The sequence below is a fragment of the Esox lucius genome, chromosome 17 (assembly GCF_011004845.1).
Source record: "Esox lucius isolate fEsoLuc1 chromosome 17, fEsoLuc1.pri, whole genome shotgun sequence".
Classification (NCBI taxonomy): domain Eukaryota; kingdom Metazoa; phylum Chordata; class Actinopteri; order Esociformes; family Esocidae; genus Esox; species Esox lucius.
The window spans coordinates 46,640,219-46,658,794 of record NC_047585.1 but is presented as its reverse complement, the minus strand read 5'-3'; the positions used below and the strand labels follow the sequence as shown (position 1 = coordinate 46,658,794).

At 39.3% G+C, this 18,576-nt stretch overlaps 1 protein-coding gene across 1 annotated transcript; it reads left to right on the top strand.

Moving 5' to 3' along the window:
- Positions 1-373: 373 nt before the first annotated feature.
- On the top strand, positions 374-16,510 carry LOC105009532 (globoside alpha-1,3-N-acetylgalactosaminyltransferase 1). Its single transcript, XM_029114321.2, has 6 exons — positions 374-409; positions 6,646-6,684; positions 8,591-8,650; positions 10,489-10,521; positions 14,502-14,636; positions 14,952-16,510. The coding sequence occupies exons 3-6, from the start codon at positions 8,634-8,636 to the stop codon at positions 15,640-15,642; spliced, it is 876 nt and encodes a 291-aa protein (XP_028970154.2). The 5' UTR covers positions 374-409; positions 6,646-6,684; positions 8,591-8,633; the 3' UTR covers positions 15,643-16,510.
- The last annotated feature ends 2,066 nt before the right edge of the window (positions 16,511-18,576 follow it).

The following is an 18,576-nucleotide window of genomic DNA, read 5'->3' as shown; positions in this document are numbered from 1 at the left end:
CGATGGAAAGGTTCCCGCCGAAGAAGGTCTTTTGAAAAATCCACTGTCTGAACAAGACATCCATCCATCCATCTTCTTCTGCTTCATCCGGGGCCGGGTCGCGGGGGCAGCAGTCTAAGCGGGGATGCCCAGACTTCCCTCTCCCCAGACACTTCCTCTAGCTCTTCCGAGGGGGGACCGAGGCGTTCCCAGGCCAGCCGGGAGACATAGTCCCTCCAGCGTGTCCTAGGTCTTCCCCGGGGTCTCCTCCCGGTGGGACGGGACCGGAACACCTTCCCAGGAAGGCGTTCCGGAGGCATCCGAAACAGATGCCCAAGCCACCTCAGCTGACCCCTCTCGATGTGGAGGAGCAGCGGCTCTACTCTGAGCTCCTCCCGGGTGACCGAGCTTCTCACCCTATCTCTGAAAGGTAAGTTGTACAGGTTTTATCAATTTGCCCTTGTTAAAAAAAATATTGCTTGCTCTTTTTCCATGTCGTCTTGCTCAGAATCAATGGTGCTCTTTATACTATATGAAATGAGGTGGGGGCGACAGTAACACAAACAAAATCAGATTTGGAGCGGGTGAACATCTGTACGACACTTTTGAAGAGCTAGCTAGCTAACTAGCTGTGTTACACAGTCAGGTAATTTGTATTAATTATTTACGTTTCTAGTTATTTGTAAAAGGTTCAGGCAAGAAACAAATGTGGTTTAACCTGAAATACTTTACAGTAAACACAAGCTCTCAGGTAAAAAATATGTATTTACGAGCGAAGGGGCAAACCTATTGTCCAGACTGTAGCTAGCTACACTAGAGGTACAGTACCCCAGATAGCAATGAGTCGGCGGACCGGAGGTTGTCCTCCAGAGACAGTAGAAGCGTCAGAATGTCTTAATCACAAACACGTTTGCCGGCTCACCGCCAGCGGCAGCCGCCTTCCTACCGCCTGTGTTCTGTGGCCGGCCCGTGGGCCAACCGCCGTTCCACCGCCGTTATACAGAAGGCGGACCTTCCACGGCAAACGGTATTTTCGAGCGACCTGCCACTTTTGTATATATATATATTTAATATTTATAGCATGCCGTTTATCGAGAATAATGATTGCTCAAACCAGACAAATTTCCATTTGGTGTTTTAATTCCACATTTCAAAGTACAGTAACTGTCATTCAAACAAGATGTGTCAGATCACTGAAATAAATAACAGGCAGAAAAAAATATACATATAAATACACACTACAGAACATGCAGGTTTCCAATTAAATTTTGGTAAAAAAAAAACCAGCCATACAAGCAAATTATAACACAAACACAATAATTGTTAATAATATAAAGAGGTCAGCTCTGGGATGAAAATAATTACCTGTAAACATAACAAGTAATGAGGATATTTGGTACCAAAGAATGTACAGGATACCAAATAAATCGAGGTATAACATCACATTTTCAAGCCATTTCTAACAATAGGAAAAGTGGTAATAATTTAGAGTAAAGCTCTAGAGTAGAATAGACCGTTATAATGGCATTGCTGACCTGGAGCACAAGATTTACACCGTGCTGCAATAAGATCTGTGTCTCTTGTATCTGTGATAAACAAAACTTAACATATATATTTATATAAAAATACGGAGGTAAAACCAGTAGTAGAACAGACCATTATAACTGCAATGCTGACCTGTGGCACAAGGATTTACAAGCTATATTTAACAATAGAATAAGCACTGTGATGAAATGAAAAATGCTGATGTTAAAAACATAGTAAGTAGAATTTTTGGTACTAGTTAATGTGCAATATCAAGTAACAGGTATGAAATAGGATTTACAAACTATAATAGAATCGTTAAGACGGAATGAAATAAGTCAATACTAAAGTTAAAACACAAAAAAAAACAGGGTGGATTTGGTGAGTGTAGTCTGGCACTTCTGGCTTCTTGATGTTACTGACTAGAGGTAACATGATTGGTTCAAAATATTTTGTACAAGCCAATGATTGTGACAACAAAAAAGAAAAAGATTAGGAATATAATTTCCATCATCGCAGTACTACCCTTTAGTATGTTAAGCATTTTTCTCTGCTTATTTCTAAGATTTGTTTTAGGTCTACAGTTAAAGTATATTTTAACATGTAAAGATACATGTAAAGACAGATGTGGCTTGTAATATAAAGAGATGTTTGATGCTTTTGTTTCATGAACCTAAAAACCAATCTTCAGGTAATAATAATGTTCTGAAGACAGAGCCTTTACACAGTTTTGATTTGTTGTATATATGTGGATATATCTTTTTTATTAACCAAATTGGTGTTGAAGTCAACACTTCCCCGAGTTGGTTTGTTGGAAAGGAGAATAAATCACCAGGAGTCAGGTCAATTATCATATCGTATATCCATTTATTACAGAAGCTTCTGGAGACAAGTGTCGCCGCACAATGTCCAAAGATCAACAGTCATACAGCTTTATTTATACTTCAAATACGCCCAAAAGATAGAGGTGTTAAGTTAGCAAAGCAAGTGTGTCATTGGTCCAATTTATGTTCTATACCTTATATGTGTAATTGCAGTACAAGCGTCATCTTTGCCCTTTGTGGTTTCTGTCTGGTGTCTATTCTTAATTCAGCTCTGTTCCAGACTGTGTGTGTGTCTTTAACCTGTTTCCTGTTTTTGTCAAAGACAGGCTGTCTGCTCTCTTAAACTTCCTGTTCTCTACTTGTAAACCTTTTAATTTTAGCTTTGATATAGACACTGCTTTATTGCTCACAACAGTTCAACTTATTCAATCAATACATCTACATTGGTCAGTTTAATCTTTTCTAATCCTGAACAGGCTGTGACATTCAGTACCTTTGTAAAACCTTAAAGGAATGTTACAAATGTCTCAGTTATGTTTCTTGTACTTCATGAAAACGTCATCCTCATAACGTTACTTACAGTACCAATTGGGGACGTAATCGTGTGTATGTTCAGGCAACTATTGTAACGTTACTAAATAACGTCTTTAGGCCTTTCAGAGGCCCCCACATTTCTGCGCCCTGAATAGACTTGGGACGTAACTTTCGTCAGCTGACACTACAGGTACATACCGACGACGTTTCACAAGTACGTAACCGTGACTTTGTGGAGACTAAAATAACTTTGAGGTCACGTCCTGGAACATAATTTTGTTAGTTCTTTATAGCGGAGAGTGGGGGTTTCACAGTGGACTTTAGTTGGGTATTGATTAAACTTTTGACCTGTAAGTACTTAAAAAAGAGATTTTTGGGCAAACCATATTTATTTACCAGTTGCTCAAAAGACATCAATACTCCTTCACTATATAGGTCCCCAATTTTATTCAAGCCATTATTCAGCCAAATTCTAAACCCCATGTCTGCTCTTCCTGGTTTAAATCTATAATTTCCCCAAATTGGCAATAAGCATGAGAGCTTAGATACCTCCGGCAAGGCAGCATGAGATTGATGCCAGATTGAAATAGTGTTTTTGAGATCTTTTTTTATTTTTTTTTATTAATTGTTTAATTTCGGCTGCATAAAGATAAGATGTCAAAGGTAGCTTCAATGTATTGTTCTCAATGTGTATCCAAGATGGTGTATCAGTGATAGAAAAATAATAAGTAGCAGTACAAAGTCGAGCTGCCTAATAGTACAACTTGACATTAAGCAATCTAAGCCCCCCATAGGGCAGATATAGAAGGGAGAGCCGCAGCCTGGGGCGTTTACTATTCCAAATACATATGGTAAAGGTTTTATTCAAGGAGGAAAAGAAGGAGGCTGGAATGTGTAAGGGGATGGACTGAAAAAGATACAAGAATTTTGGGAGAATGGACATTTTAATAATATTAATGAGACCTATCATAGAAATTGGCATCCCACCCCATCTTTCTAAGGAGTCCAATACCTTTTTTTCTAAGGGATCATAATTAATAGATACTATGTCAGCTTATCTAGGGATGTCTGTCCAGGCTGTTGGCCAAATTCTGAAGGTGTTTGGTGAATTCTCAGGGTACAAAAGCTCCCTGTTAATGCTGAACAAAAATAACCCTACAATAGATACAATTTTCTTTATGTCAGGATTTATTTTAATTCCCTGGTAAGTGAAGTCTTCATAGGTACATGAAAATTGTGTTTGTATTGTAGGGTTATTTTTGTTCAGCATTAACAGGGAGCTTTTGTACCCTGAGAATTCACCAAACACCTTCAGAATTTGGCCAACAGCCTGGACAGACATCCCTAGATCAGTTAAAAACAAAACGACGTCATCTGCAAAAAGAAACAAGCGATGTTCTGTTCCTCCGATTTAAATACCAGTAATGTCAGGGGAATTACATATTGCTATAGCGAGTGGATGCATCACACAATTAAAATCCCCTATAAGCTGACATAGTTAAAAAGAAATGTTGGTAAAACGCAGTATCATCCCCATTGGGGGCGTATAAAAACACCAAGTTGACTAATGTAGAGATTATAGTTCCACTAAGTATAATAAATCTCCCAGATGGATCCAAATAATTATCTGTTAGATCAAATGGAACCGATTTATGAATCAATATTATGACCTCTCTTGCAATCGCTCTGAGGAGAATACCTGACCAGGCCACCTAGATCTAATTTTAAATTTTAGGAGGAGATGAGGTCCTGGTCCACACCTGCGGATTACCTGGTTTGGGGGGCCCGTTGCTGTCCCTGTCCACCTGGTCATACTTCTGACCTAGTCTAAAATCAAATAGACTCTGGATTTAGCCCGGATAAATTTATTAATTATTCCAATTGGACTCTTAATATCTCACCCGGCACAGCCAGAAGAGGACTGTTCACCCCTCTGAGCCTGGGTCCTCTCTAGGTTTCTTCCTAAAATTCGACCTTCATAGGGAGTTTTTCCTAGCCACTGAAATTCAACACTACTGTTGTTTGCTCCTTGGGGTTTAAGGCCAGGTGTCTCTGTAAAGCACTTTGTGACAACTGCTGTTGTAAAAAGGGCTTTATAAATAAATGTGATTGATTGATTGATTGATTGATTAATCTTATTCACATCTTCGTCGAACAAATGTGTCTCTTGTAAGAAACACACTGTACTCTTCATTTGTTTAATTCTGCCAAGCACCTGTTTGAGCTTGACAATTTTGTTCAGACCTCTTATATTCCAACTAGACACATTTATAACTGAGGTATCAAACATAAATTCTTCTTAACATGTAAATCTGCACACATAACATAGCCACACGTGGGCTAACCGTAGTAGAAATGTTTGGACCAAAAGAAAACCTGACGCACATGGACGTGCACCCAGTGCGTAAATACAAAAATTAAAAGTGACATACCTTAAGACAATCATGCCAGTAACGTATTTTAACAATTAGGCAACTTACTAAATTGACCGTTGAGTTTTGTCCATTTACACGGCCATTACTCGACATTGGCTCCATGCAGGAGAAGAGAAAGAAGCAGTGAACACAAGCTTAGTTTAATTCTGCAAGCTTATTTCCTGAACGTATTCTTCAGCCTCAGCAACCGATGTAAAAATCCTGCGTTTGTCTTTGTGCGTGATGATCAGACGGGATGGATACAGCATGCCATACCGAATATTCAGTGCATGAAGCTGGGTTTTCACACCATAGAAGCGCTGCTGCAGTTTGCGTGTCTTTGCAGAGAGGTCAGTGAAAAAAGTGACTTGTTGATTCTCATAGCATACCTCCGTCATCTTCCTGGCAGTTCTCAGGGTTGTTTCTCAGTCCTAATAGTTCAGAAACTTCATTATTACCACCCGTGGCGATGTAGATTTAGGGTTAAAAGGCCCGATCCTGTGTGCTCTCTCTATGATGGGGGACACAGTGAAACCTTCACCCAGTGTATCTTGGAGCCACTTCTCCAGAAAGCCACACATATCTGAGCCCTCCGATTCTTTGGGTAGCCCAACCAGTCTCAAGTTGGAGCGTCTGCTCCTGTCTTCTTGCTCTGTAATTCTGTTGAGTCTCCACAGTTTTCTCCTGTATTTTAACTTTGCCTTGAAGAGAGGTTACATCATCTTCTGTTTGCGAGATTCGCTCTTCCGTCTCATTGATTCTTTGAGACTGTAACTGTATATCCCCTTTTATATCGTTAATTGCTTTCAGCATGTCGGTAGATTGTTTAGCCATGTCACCTTTCAACGACAGAATTTCCTTGAGAAGGTCACTGTTTGTTGGATTCGGCGCCACCGGTGTATCGGGTGCCTCTGGAGTCTCCGATGTCTCCTGTGTAAGGGCTTCATTGGAAATATCCAGCGGTATTTTGCTAGCAATAGCCGTGCCACATTAGCCCTTTTGTCTTGTGAAGCCGTTTTACCCGGTTTTTGGCCTGTTTTTGCGTTTTTTGGTGGCATATTGTCCAGTAGAAGCACATGGGTCAAGAACAAGTAGAATTATGTTTATTGGTCCAAGTTAAGGATAGTTTCAAAGGATTTAACAGCGAGCCTCACGCACAAGCAGCCTCTCACCAAGACGCCATAACCAGAAGTCCCGAAATAATTCATTTTTAGGGCCTAAAAAGATAATTATTGTAACTGCACGTCATTTACTTTGACAACTGCATGTATGATTTAACTGTGTTGTTATTCTAAAATGAATTAAATGTAGTGACTGATGCCATACATGTTTTCATTATTACAACTTGATTCTTTCATGTCTCCAAAAAGGTATCGGATCTTCTGGTTGTTCAGGGAAAAAATCAGCAGGTAAGATTCATTTATTATATTTTACAACCAAATACTCTTATATTGTGACATGGAACATATTCCTTTGAGGCTTGAATATAAGGGTCTTATATTTACAGTTTTATTGTTTCCAACAGATGTATTCCAGTTGAAGATGACACACTGAGCCCCAGGTTAGTTTAGATAAATATTTCTGCAGCGATTCATTATTTATACAATTATCTATGGGAAAAAGCAATGTTCTGTCACAGCGAAAACCCAACATTGGGGAACACCAATCGAATGTGCTACATGCCACATACACATAGGTAATGTGATAAGGGCCTGTAAGAGGTTTTAAAGTCAATAATTAGTCTCATAAAAAAACTGCAAAGAAATAAAATTTGTGATAAGAATTGTTTTGTTAATATTATGTAGTCTTATTCCTAGAAGCTTCGGTCAACAGAACAGTGTTCATCCTGAAAACATATACTGAATGTTTGGACAGACCATTCATTCAGAGGTCACATTAACACATTAATTAATACAAACACATTAATATAAACAATGTGTGTGAACGTACGAGATGATAAGGTAGGAGTGTATAATTTAGAGTAGTTTAGAGGAGACTTACACATTTACACTTCCAGTCTACCTACACAGAGAAATTTAGCAAAGTTTGAGGTGTTTATTTTAACAATTAATTTATATTAGTTGAGGTTATTTCGGATCATCTGATTCCAAATTCATGATGGTCCATAAACATTACGTAATGTTTATAAGCTCAAATGTAAAAGTAGTGAAAAAGGGGGGAAACTGCTCAGGCCCCCAAGGGTTGATAAAGAGTTTGTCTGAACGGTTTGAAGGGCTGGTGGCTGGTAAATCTTCAATAACACCATGTTTGGCAAATGTTTGTGCCAGCTAATATCATAGATGTTTCATGTTATGCCACTTAAACAAAAAAAACACAATTTCTCTGAATTTCACAACTCCCCCAACAAAACTGAAAATGAATAAAACATTAACCTGATCCCTGGTCTGTACCAGCTATGTAGGCAGGCAAATTGTATCATGCAGCTCTAATGAACAACTACATTAGTTATAAAAACACTTTAACAAATAAAAGACAAGGTTTAAGTCAGTCATTCTACAACAACCTACAGCCACTCACACGTACATTTACTAAGATATTTAAACTGCGACACCAAAGTTGACTGTCGTTGAAAGGTCCTCTAGTAGAGAACATGACACCAGTGCAGAGTATATAAACACACACATGAGCCTAAGACAACCAGGAACAAGAGACAAGAGAAAAGGAACTGTGGATTAAGCTCAAATTACACACTACATACTATGTACTACATACTACGTGTTGCATACTACATACAGTGGACTACATACCACGTACTACACACTGCATACTACTACTATTATGAACTACAGTCTGTGGACTTCATTCCACATACTACGCACAGCATACTACATACTGTTTACTGCATACTAGTAATACCATTATCTTACTGCTTTGAATAGTCATAAGAATTTTAGCTAAACTGTAGTTGAACTTTACACTGCCAAAGCTATTACATTTCATGGCACAATGTTCATATTTCTTTCATACATTGATTTCATCAAACTGGCAGTATAACATGAAACCTTTAAATATTTAAATACTTAAACATATTTCCTGGAGTGCCTGAGAATATATGGCACGGTGGCGCTGCTGCTGACCGCACCATGACAGTCGGGCTGGTCTGCCAAAACAAAGACTAAATAAAAAATACCATCATTAACAACTTCCAATAAAACAAATATTTAGCTTGAATAGTGTCAAACAATTTAATCAGCCACAATATTAATGTCAAAAATACCTCTGGACAGCAGAAGAAAGTCAAAACATTTAATTAACCCATTCTACTTTTCTTGTGTTGGTTTTGTATTCTTACAGCCCAGAGTATCAAGAGTTCACGTTCAGGACCAAAGAATGGAACATGGTCATTCCTGACATGTGTGTATCTATATTTTTCTCATTACCCTCCTTCACTATATGGTGTAATCCTTCGAAAATCCTGATTTCATCAATCTGGCAGTTTAACATGAAACCTTTAAATATTTAAATACTTAAACATATTTCCTGGAGTGCCTGGTCATAACTTTAGTTTTACAATAACAATCCACATTTTGGGGATATTTGGTTCTCTTTGACACATCAACTAAGAAGTTCCCATTTATGACCCATATTTTGTTGCTGTTAGAATCCGTGAAGCAGGTATGCCAGTTCAAGGTTACTATGAAATAGAAAAACAAATAAGCTGAATGTCACAGAGGAAAGATTGGTCTAACTGAAACAAGCACTAGATGATATAGGATTTGAAACTAGGTACAGAGTTCCCAATTTGAGAAAAAGCAGAGAGAATAAGGAAATTCCATGTAATTTTCCATAATTTACTTTAAGGGTGTGAATTTGATCGACTACAACAAAATACACCATGCTATTTATATAGGAAACAGGATGCTGGTGTGCTAAAAGGTCTTGTGTCAATAGGACTGTTCATTTATAACCTGATCTTGCTAGGAGAGAGTACACAGGTTACCAAGAAACGGTGAATAATCTCTAAATGAATACAGGACAGTCATCAGTACTTAAAGGGGGAAAAGGGGTGTGGTAAAATGTTACACATCTTTCCTGTGTCAATACAACACATTCCCTTTGTTCTATCACTACCTAGGTTTCACCCAAGGGCAGAATGTCCTCCCCCACATTAAACCTTTCAACTCTGAAGGGACACAGCATCTGGACATAGAACAGGCTGATTGATGGGTAACCCAATGATCTACTGATACCATTCAATAATGATCCTAAACAAAAAACACCCTGGCTCTAAATTAAGGACTTTTTCCCCCCGACTTCTCTAAAACTACAACACGTAGCTTGGAAAAAAGGTGATATTAATATACTGGCCTCCATGACAAATGCAATGAAATAAATTTCACCCAGAAAGACTGTTGCTGAATTTTTCATTTGTCCAGACTACTAACGTTATCTAGGCTAACAATCACATTGAACTCTGAGTTAGCTTTTTTTATGTTGCAGGTAATTTTATTTCTCATATTATTCAGAACTTCATTCTCTATCAGGCATTGGTGCGGAACCGCTTTCTGACCGGTGAATAATTGCAAAATGCTGTAATTGTCTGTTTTTTATGAATTCTAAATAACAGCTTGCAATTTAAGAATCTAAAAATAACCTTTTTAATGTGTGAGTTGTTTTCATGTTGGACTTGTTTTGTTTGACACTTTTACTGCTCAGAAATTAAAATGTGAAAAGTTCCAGGTGACACTGCAGATTAAATTGCTGTTATCGGTGTAAAAGTATATAAATTACTGTAAAAATTTTAGAAGCATTCCAATGTAACTGATTAACAGCGGGAAAAGTATATAATTGTATATACTTTTTATGTCTGATAATTCATGAATGAACCAGGATTAAGACATGGCATGTCTATCTCCAATAATTAAAACTTTCAGAAGTAGCTTAATTTGTATTAATTATTCAATGTCAGTGAAATTGAGATTAATCACAAAAGCAAGTACTTTAAAAGATTTTAAGTTCCTCTTAAATTTGGTTAGTAACTCTTTAATTCACTTGAAGGGCAAGGCACTCCAGGAAATATTTGAATTCGGTTTTACAGAGTCAATACTCTGTCTTTTGATTTGATGCTCTCTGTGTTTATTTAACCTAAGTGGCAAAGCTGTGTAATGTACTCTTTAGTAAAAATATTTCAGATTGATGTATCTAATAGTTATATTTAAAATAGTTCACACAATTGCATTATGTTCTCTCAGGTCATCATACAATCAGCCCAGAATCTTGGTGGGGTAAGTAACATTGTTATCTCATGTTTGTGTTGGACTATCTGAGGTCATAGCCTAATAAATCACACTTTGTTTTCAGGTCTTATAATAGCCAGAACCTCAGTGAAATATTGAAGTGAAAATGCCAGCATTTTAACAACCTGAAATCTAATTAAAAAATCTTGAAATACATAACAGTAATAACATGACTTGATACCCTTTGTAACATTTTCTGTCCAATTATTACTGTGGTGTGGTAATGTTCACATTATCAGACTTTAGATCCAAATGCAGTCACTCAGAGCACAACCATGGAACAAATGGGCCAAGGTGTTGGCTCACATGGATGAACAATATGCAGGTAGATCGGACGATCAGAAATCGGCCAAGCATGCCAGTGTACATGTCATGGAGACTTTAAGCAGGACTGTGGGAAAAGGATTGAGAGTGCAGGTAGTATTTTTGGATGTCATTATGAGTTTTGTGACTGAATGAGGAGAGGTGAGAGTCCTGGGGAGCAGGTGGACAAATATGGAGGTTAACAGTAGGGGGGATGTGTTAGAATTATTAGATTGTGAGGAGTGTTCAAGGCGACCACCAACTTGCTTCATGGTTCAGAGCTCAGATGTAAACCAGGGGGATGAGGAGGTGAAAGAAACATGTCTAGAAGATGGAGTTATATGGGTAATGGTAAGGTAATGAAGATGGAGTTATATGGGTAATGGTAAGGATATGAAGATGGAGTTATATGGGTAATGGTAAGGAAATGAAGATGGAGTTATATGGGTAATGGTAAGGAAATGAAGATGGAGTTATATGGGTAATGGTAAGGAAATGAAGATGGAGTTATATGGGTAATGGTAAGGAAATGAAGATGGAGTTATATGGGTAATGGTAAGGTAATGAAGATGGAGTTATATGGGTAATGGTAAGGAAATGAAGATGGAGTTATATGGGTAATGGTAAGGCTGACAAAGCAGACAGGATCGAGTATGTTACCTTTGATAAGAGTGGAAAAACGTACATGTTGGATACAGTTAAAACAGTCCAGGACAGTGATGAAATCAGAGTTTGGAGTTAGGTGATTCAAAGGGGATATTAATGTCGCCAAGCAGGAGAAGGTGAGGGGAGAGTAATGCAGCAATGGTGAGTAGTTCAGCTAAGTCAGAGAGGAAAGAGTCATTATGGTGAGTAGTTCAGCTAGGTCAGAGAGGAAAGAGTCATTATGGTGAGTAGTTCAGCTAGGTCAGAGAGGAAAGAGTCATTATGGTGAGTAGTTCAGCTAGGTCAGAGAGGAAAGAGTCATTATGGTGAGTAGTTCAGCTAGGTCAGAGAGGAAAGAGTAATTATGGTGAGTAGTTCAGCTAGGTCAGAGAGGAAAGAGTCATTAGCTTTTGGAGGACGATAAATAAGGATGATGGTCAGGGAGTTTGTTGATTTACAGGCAATATATTCAAATGAGTTGAAGGATGGAACAGACAACTCAGTGATTTTAAAATGGGATTTGTACAGTACAGCAAGGCCACCACCACAACCTGTTAGGCATGGTGGGACAGATAGCTAAAACCATTGGGAGTGGCTTGATTTAATATAATTTAGCAATGCAGCCACCTATCATTTAGCACTAGCAGCCACCTAACACTTAGCACTAGCAGCCACCTATCATTTAGCACTAGCAGCCACCTATCATTTAGCACTAGCAGCCACCTATCATTTAACACTAGCAGCCACCTATCATTTAGCACTAGCAACCACCTATCACTTAGCACTAGCAGCCACTGTCAAACCACATTCTGAACAAAAACCCTGACCAACAGAGAAAACCAATGAAAAGTGAAGACTTATTGGCCCTCATTTATCACAAGTGCGTACACCAGATTTCCAGTGTACATCCAAAACCACGGTGACTTTGAGATTAATATGGACGTTGGCGTACGGCACTCTCAAATCCTACGCCAGCTCAGGTGGTGGTGTACGCACGTTTTGAGTTAGTGCGGAAATGCGCAGAAAAGAAAATCCTAACGCACTGACAAACTAAAAGATATGATATATTATAAAAAAACATAATAATTACAAACTTCAGTGTTTATTTTTGTGCAACATGGACATCAATGTTTAATTTGTGTGACTTTACCAAAGCATTTGATTTATATTTATTCCTTCAGATGCGAGCCTGTGCGCTATACATGACGTTTCAGGGTTAGGCCCGGACGTTGCGCACGGACTGGGTTCAGTAATAAAATTTTAATGACCAAAATATAATTCAGACTGACAAAATGATAAAAATGACATTCTTTTAAATAATAATAATAATAAAAGAAAAAATAATAACGACATTGTTCTTCTAAATAACAATAAACGTCATTAATAATAAAAATCATAAAATAATAAGACAAATATTACAAATTGTCATGCAATTATTAATGTGAATGAATGGTACTCCACATCACATCACATCACTATTGAACACCCCAATACATGTGACGTGATACGAAATGAAATGCTAATTGTTTCAAACGCGTGCTGTAAAATGCATTGTGATTGGTCATTTGCTCATCCAAACAGCTTTATAAGAACAGCTTTATAACGCTCCTCGTTCGGCGTCAGCTGGAGACTTGGATCCGGTGGGCCTCCCCCAGTCTGACTCTGGCTCCTCTTTAGTACCGAGACGCGCCTCTTTGTGGCGATCTTTGAATCGGACCACTTTTTTTTCACCTACAATAAACAAGAAAATTCATGCTTAACTTGATCGGTCTTTATTAAGCAATAAAGAAAACTCATGCTTAACTTGTATTAAGCAATAAAACATTCTTACCTCTGCTGGAGTGCGCATCTCAACCCCCACACTATTAACAGCACTCGTAATTTGGGTCCATATTTTGTTTTTGTGTTCGCCTTTTATTCGACTTTTTAAACTGCCAAATAAAATGATTTTATTTCTTTCAACCTCCCTGGTGATCGTCTCAATCTCCACGTCAGAGAAGTTTCTCTTTTTTGCCGTCTTCCGTGTGTCCATGGCGTAAAATGAGGGCGTGGGGGAAGCGGAGACTTGAATATATAGGGCCGTGTTATTCTAATGACGATCGTTTTCAGCAGCGGCATTTAACAAGGGCAGGTATTGCGTACACCTGGATTTCAAAGGTACGCACATCTTCATAAATCAGGCGGTGAGAGGAGTGTAAGCAAAATCTTACGCCAACATATACGCCCGTTTCTACGCAAGAATGATAAATGAGGGCCACTGAGTGTACTTGACAGCTGGGGGCCAGGCGATGGCAAACGAGTGGAGACCTGCTTGCCAGCGCGAGCCCCAGAGGGAATTGAACAGTGGAGATGTCGTGGAGCTAGATAGCCATTCGGCATGCGCGGTAGCGGAGTAGACGACAAGAGACTTTAAAACAAGATGGAGAGTTCACACAGGCCGTCCACTAGTGGTATTCCAGAGAAGGAGACGTGGAAATCCAACAGTAGTATATTCCAGGACAGGGCAAACAGGGTAGCCAGGATCAGAATGAGTAGTGCCGCAATCAGGTGAATTATCCAGTTGGAGGTAATCACAGCAACGCAGTCGATCAGGTGAGTTATCCAGTTGGAGGTGATCATGCACATTAGTTCTTTACTGGTCGTTCTTTAAATGTTGCGTTTGTAATTATTCACATGCGACTGGCTGTTGTGTAGTACTTTTTGCATGCTTTATCTACTACCAAAAAGGGGGTATATAAGACCTATTAATTAAACTTCCAAGTAGTATATTGTTGAATTACATGATCAATTAGTTGAACTGCTTTAATTTATTCTGCCATCAATGCCTTACACTACATCATGGAATATTGAGTCAAATAGAACTAAAACCCCATACAATCCTGGTTTTGCAGCATGACAATAATGACTACCTGTTTGCATCATATTTACTAAGTACTTAAAATGCTGTCAGTTCAACTTCAAGGAGATAACATGGTTTTACTCAGTATCACAGTGTTCTAGGATCTGTTGGGTTTCTTTAGACGTACGGATGTGGTATCAGTGACCCCATGGTTGGCACCCATTGTCTGGGAAGGCATCTTTGACCCAGTGCTCATTGACAACATCTACAAGCCCATGAACCTCACCATAGCCACCACAGTGTTTGCTGTAGGAAAGTGAGTAAGATTCAAGGTCTACCAAATATTCAAAAGAGAAGATGAACTATCCATCCTGTACCTGATATAACATGTTAGGAAATTTTAGGAAATCATGTTGTGGGAATACCGTTAATTGGTGTATTTACACAGGGCTGCCCGACCCTGTTCCTGGATATCTACTGTCCTATAGGTTTTCTCTTCAACCCCATTTGTTACTAACCTGATTAAACTTTTCATCCATCCAATTATTAGAATCAGGTGTGCTAAATTAGATTTGGAGAGAAAACCTACATGACCTACAAATACTCAAGTTTAATCCTCATGTTCTGACAGATATGTCAGCTTCCTCAAAGATTTCCTGGAGACTGCGGAGAAACACTTCATGATCAACTTCAGGGTGCGCTACTATGTTTTCACTGATCGTCCCAATGAAGTTCCTTCAGTGAACCTGAGTGGAGGGAGACATCTGACAGTGATCTCAATCCCAGGTTCAAACCGCTGGCAGGAGATTTCAGCACAGAGGATGAAGATCATCCACAACACCATCGAAACTCAGATCCGCAAGGAGGCCGACTACCTCTTCTGTCTTGATGTGGACAGCAAGTTCCATTTTCGTTGGGGTTCAGAGTCTCTTGGAAGGCTGGTGTCTGTGATTCACCCAGGCTACTATGATACAACTCGTAACAACTTCCCATATGAACGGCGTCCAGCCTCGAAGGCCTTTATGTCCATGGACCAGGGTGATTATTACTATGGTGGAGCCATGATCGGAGGGCTTGTGGAGGATGTGTACAAACTAACTAAGGAATGTCAGAAAAGATTTGAAGAGGATGCCAAGAATTCCATCGAGGCCGCTTGGCAGGAGGAGAGCCACCTCAACAGGTACCTGTACTACAACAAGCCCAGCAAGGTGTTGTCTCCAGAGTATCTGTGGCAAGACTTCAAGGCCAGAACAAAAGAAGTCAAAGTGATTCGCTTCTCTGGGGTCATTAAAAACTATGCTGCAATTCGTCCCAATGAATAAAACTAAAATGTGGATAGAGAAATTAAATAACTCATTAGATAAAATGCATTCATTGAAACCAAAGATGTAATCTTATACCAATGGTTTTCTTTTCTTTTTACCAAACCTTAACAATGTTGACTATTTTACTTTTGAATGACCAATGCCAATGCAATCAATTGGATTACATGCAATGGTATCAACAAAGAAAGTGGAGAACACCACTTAGCTTTGTACACTGTGGCCAGGCTACATGATCTGTGATTTCAGTGAATATGGTTGGTCAAGACATGGTCAGAGCTTGCTTTACCACTCCTGTGTGAAAGACAAAATGAAGTTGGACAGGAGCTGAGAATTCATCAGGCAAACCGGTAAAAAAACGGCCACTTTTCGGCTTAAATAAAATGCTTTTCTAAATCGAAAGTGGAGCAGCTGCACATGTTTGAAAGGTTCTGTGGTAAAGTGACCTCGCCACATGTTAACTGGCTGCATGGAATCGCTACTCAGAATGGTGCTGACCCTCACTTTTAATTTAGTTCATTAAAACACAATGACTGGTTATTTTAGGTTATATTGAAGTTTAGGTTTATGATTGTGGGCAATGGTGGGATTCTGTTACTGCTTCACAGTTCAGCTGTGTCATTTGTTTGAGGAAAAGTATAGTTTGTTTTGTGAGAAAAAGTGACTGCCAGTGATTGCTAGTCATAATTTCCTGTAGATGCTTCAGCCTCTGTTGCATTAACTGGACTATTCAGAAATCTAGAGAAGTAACATTTGTATATATTCTGCTGTTGCTCTTGGTCAACTGCTGTTTGTAGGTACAATCAATGTCAAACACTGTGCTCTCTCTATTTCATTCTTTTCAAATGTATTAAAAAGTGGAAAACTAGAATGCAATATGAGTGTTACATAGGCTACCTTCTTGACAATAATATTTTGCTAAAAAGTGTCAGTAATTGCATGTGTGGAAACACATTTGTGGCGAAAACAGGCTCATTTGTGAGTCCTGACCAGTCAACCATCTGTACCTATCAAAGCTAAATACCAGCAGTTTTAGTAGTCAGCTTTCATTCACAGTGAGTATCAGTCTTAAGCAAGAAGAAAGGGGGGAGGGGTGACATTCATCCCTTTTTTGGGCAGCCTCAGAAAAGAAGAAAAGTAAGCTGAGAGCAGTGAGAAAATGTGTACCAGTCATACACCCATCACCCATAACATTATGACCACTGACAGGTGAAGTGAATAACACTGATACACCCATCAGCCATAACATTATGACCACTGACAGGTGAAGTGAATAACACTGATACATCCATCAGCCATAACATTATGACCACTGACAGGTGAAGTGAATAACACTGATACACCCATCAGCCATAACATTATGACCACTGACAGGTGAAGTGAATAACACTGATACACCCATCAGCCATAACATTATGACCACTGACAGGTGAAGTGAATAACACTGATACATCCATCAGCCATAACATTATGACCACTCACAGGTGAAGTGAATAACACTGATACACCCATCAGCCATAACATTATGACCACTGACAGGTGAAGTGAATAACACTGATACACCCATCAGCCATAACATTATGACCACTGACAGGTGAAGTGAATAACACTGATACACCCATCAGCCATAACATTATGACCACTGACAGGTGAAGTGAATAACACTGATACACCCATCAGCCATAACATTATGACCACTGACAGGTGAAGTGAATAACACTGATACACCCATCAGCCATAACATTATGACCACTGACAGGTGAAGTGAATAACACTGATACACCCATCAGCCATAACATTATGACCACTGACAGGTGAAGTGAATAACACTGATACACCCATCAGCCATAACATTATGACCACTGACAGGTGAAGTGAATAACACTGATACACCCATCAGCCATAACATTATGACCACTGACAGGTGAGGTGAATAACACTGATAATATTATAAGTGCATTAGAGTTCATTGCGTATTGGGCTGTGTAGCTGCAGACCAGTCAGGGTGGCCATGCTGACCCGTCCACTGCAGAAAGCGCCTACAATGGGCACGTGAGCATCAGAATTGGACCACCATGCAATGAAAGAAGGTGGCCTGGTCTGATGAATCACGTTTCATTTTACATCACGTGGATGGCCGGGTGCGTTTGCGTTGCTTACTTGGGGAACACTTGGCACCAGGATGCACTATGGGAAGAAGGCAAGCCGGCGGAGGCAGTGTGATGCTTTGGGCAATGTTCTGCTGGGAAACCTTGGGTCCTGCCATTCATGCGGATGTTACTTTGACACGTACCACCTACCTGAGAGTTGTTGCAGACCATATGCACCCTTTCACGGCAATGGTATTCCCTGATGGCATTGTACGCTTTTAGCAGGATAATGCACCCTTCCACAAAGTAAAACATTTTGCTACTAATGTTTTGGTGCCAGATACCACAGCAAACCTTCAGAGGTCTAGTGGAGTCCATGCCTCGATGGGTCATGGCTGTTTTGGCGGCAAAAGGGGACCTACATAATATTAGACACCCATAAATATATATGCTATCATCCACAAATATATATACTATCACCCATAATTATATATACTATCATCAATAATTATATATACCAGACCAGGGGATCTCAAAGTCTACATTCAAAGGGACAAATCTGAATTTTCATCAATGACCAAGGTCCGGAACTATTGGTAATTACAAAATGTGTTTTTAATAAACATGTATAACAAATTAACATTCATTTTATGTTTTTTTTTATTTTTATAACTCATCCGTTTAGTTGATTAATATTTAAATGTCTGCATAATTAAGGGCGTGGTCCAATCTGTTGACTGACAGGTGGATTGCCGCTGCTGTTGGTCTCTCATTCGCTCTCACTTGCTGTTTGTCTGCTGTTAGCTGTTAGCCAGCCGTCACGTTTCTTCCTCAGCTAATTCCA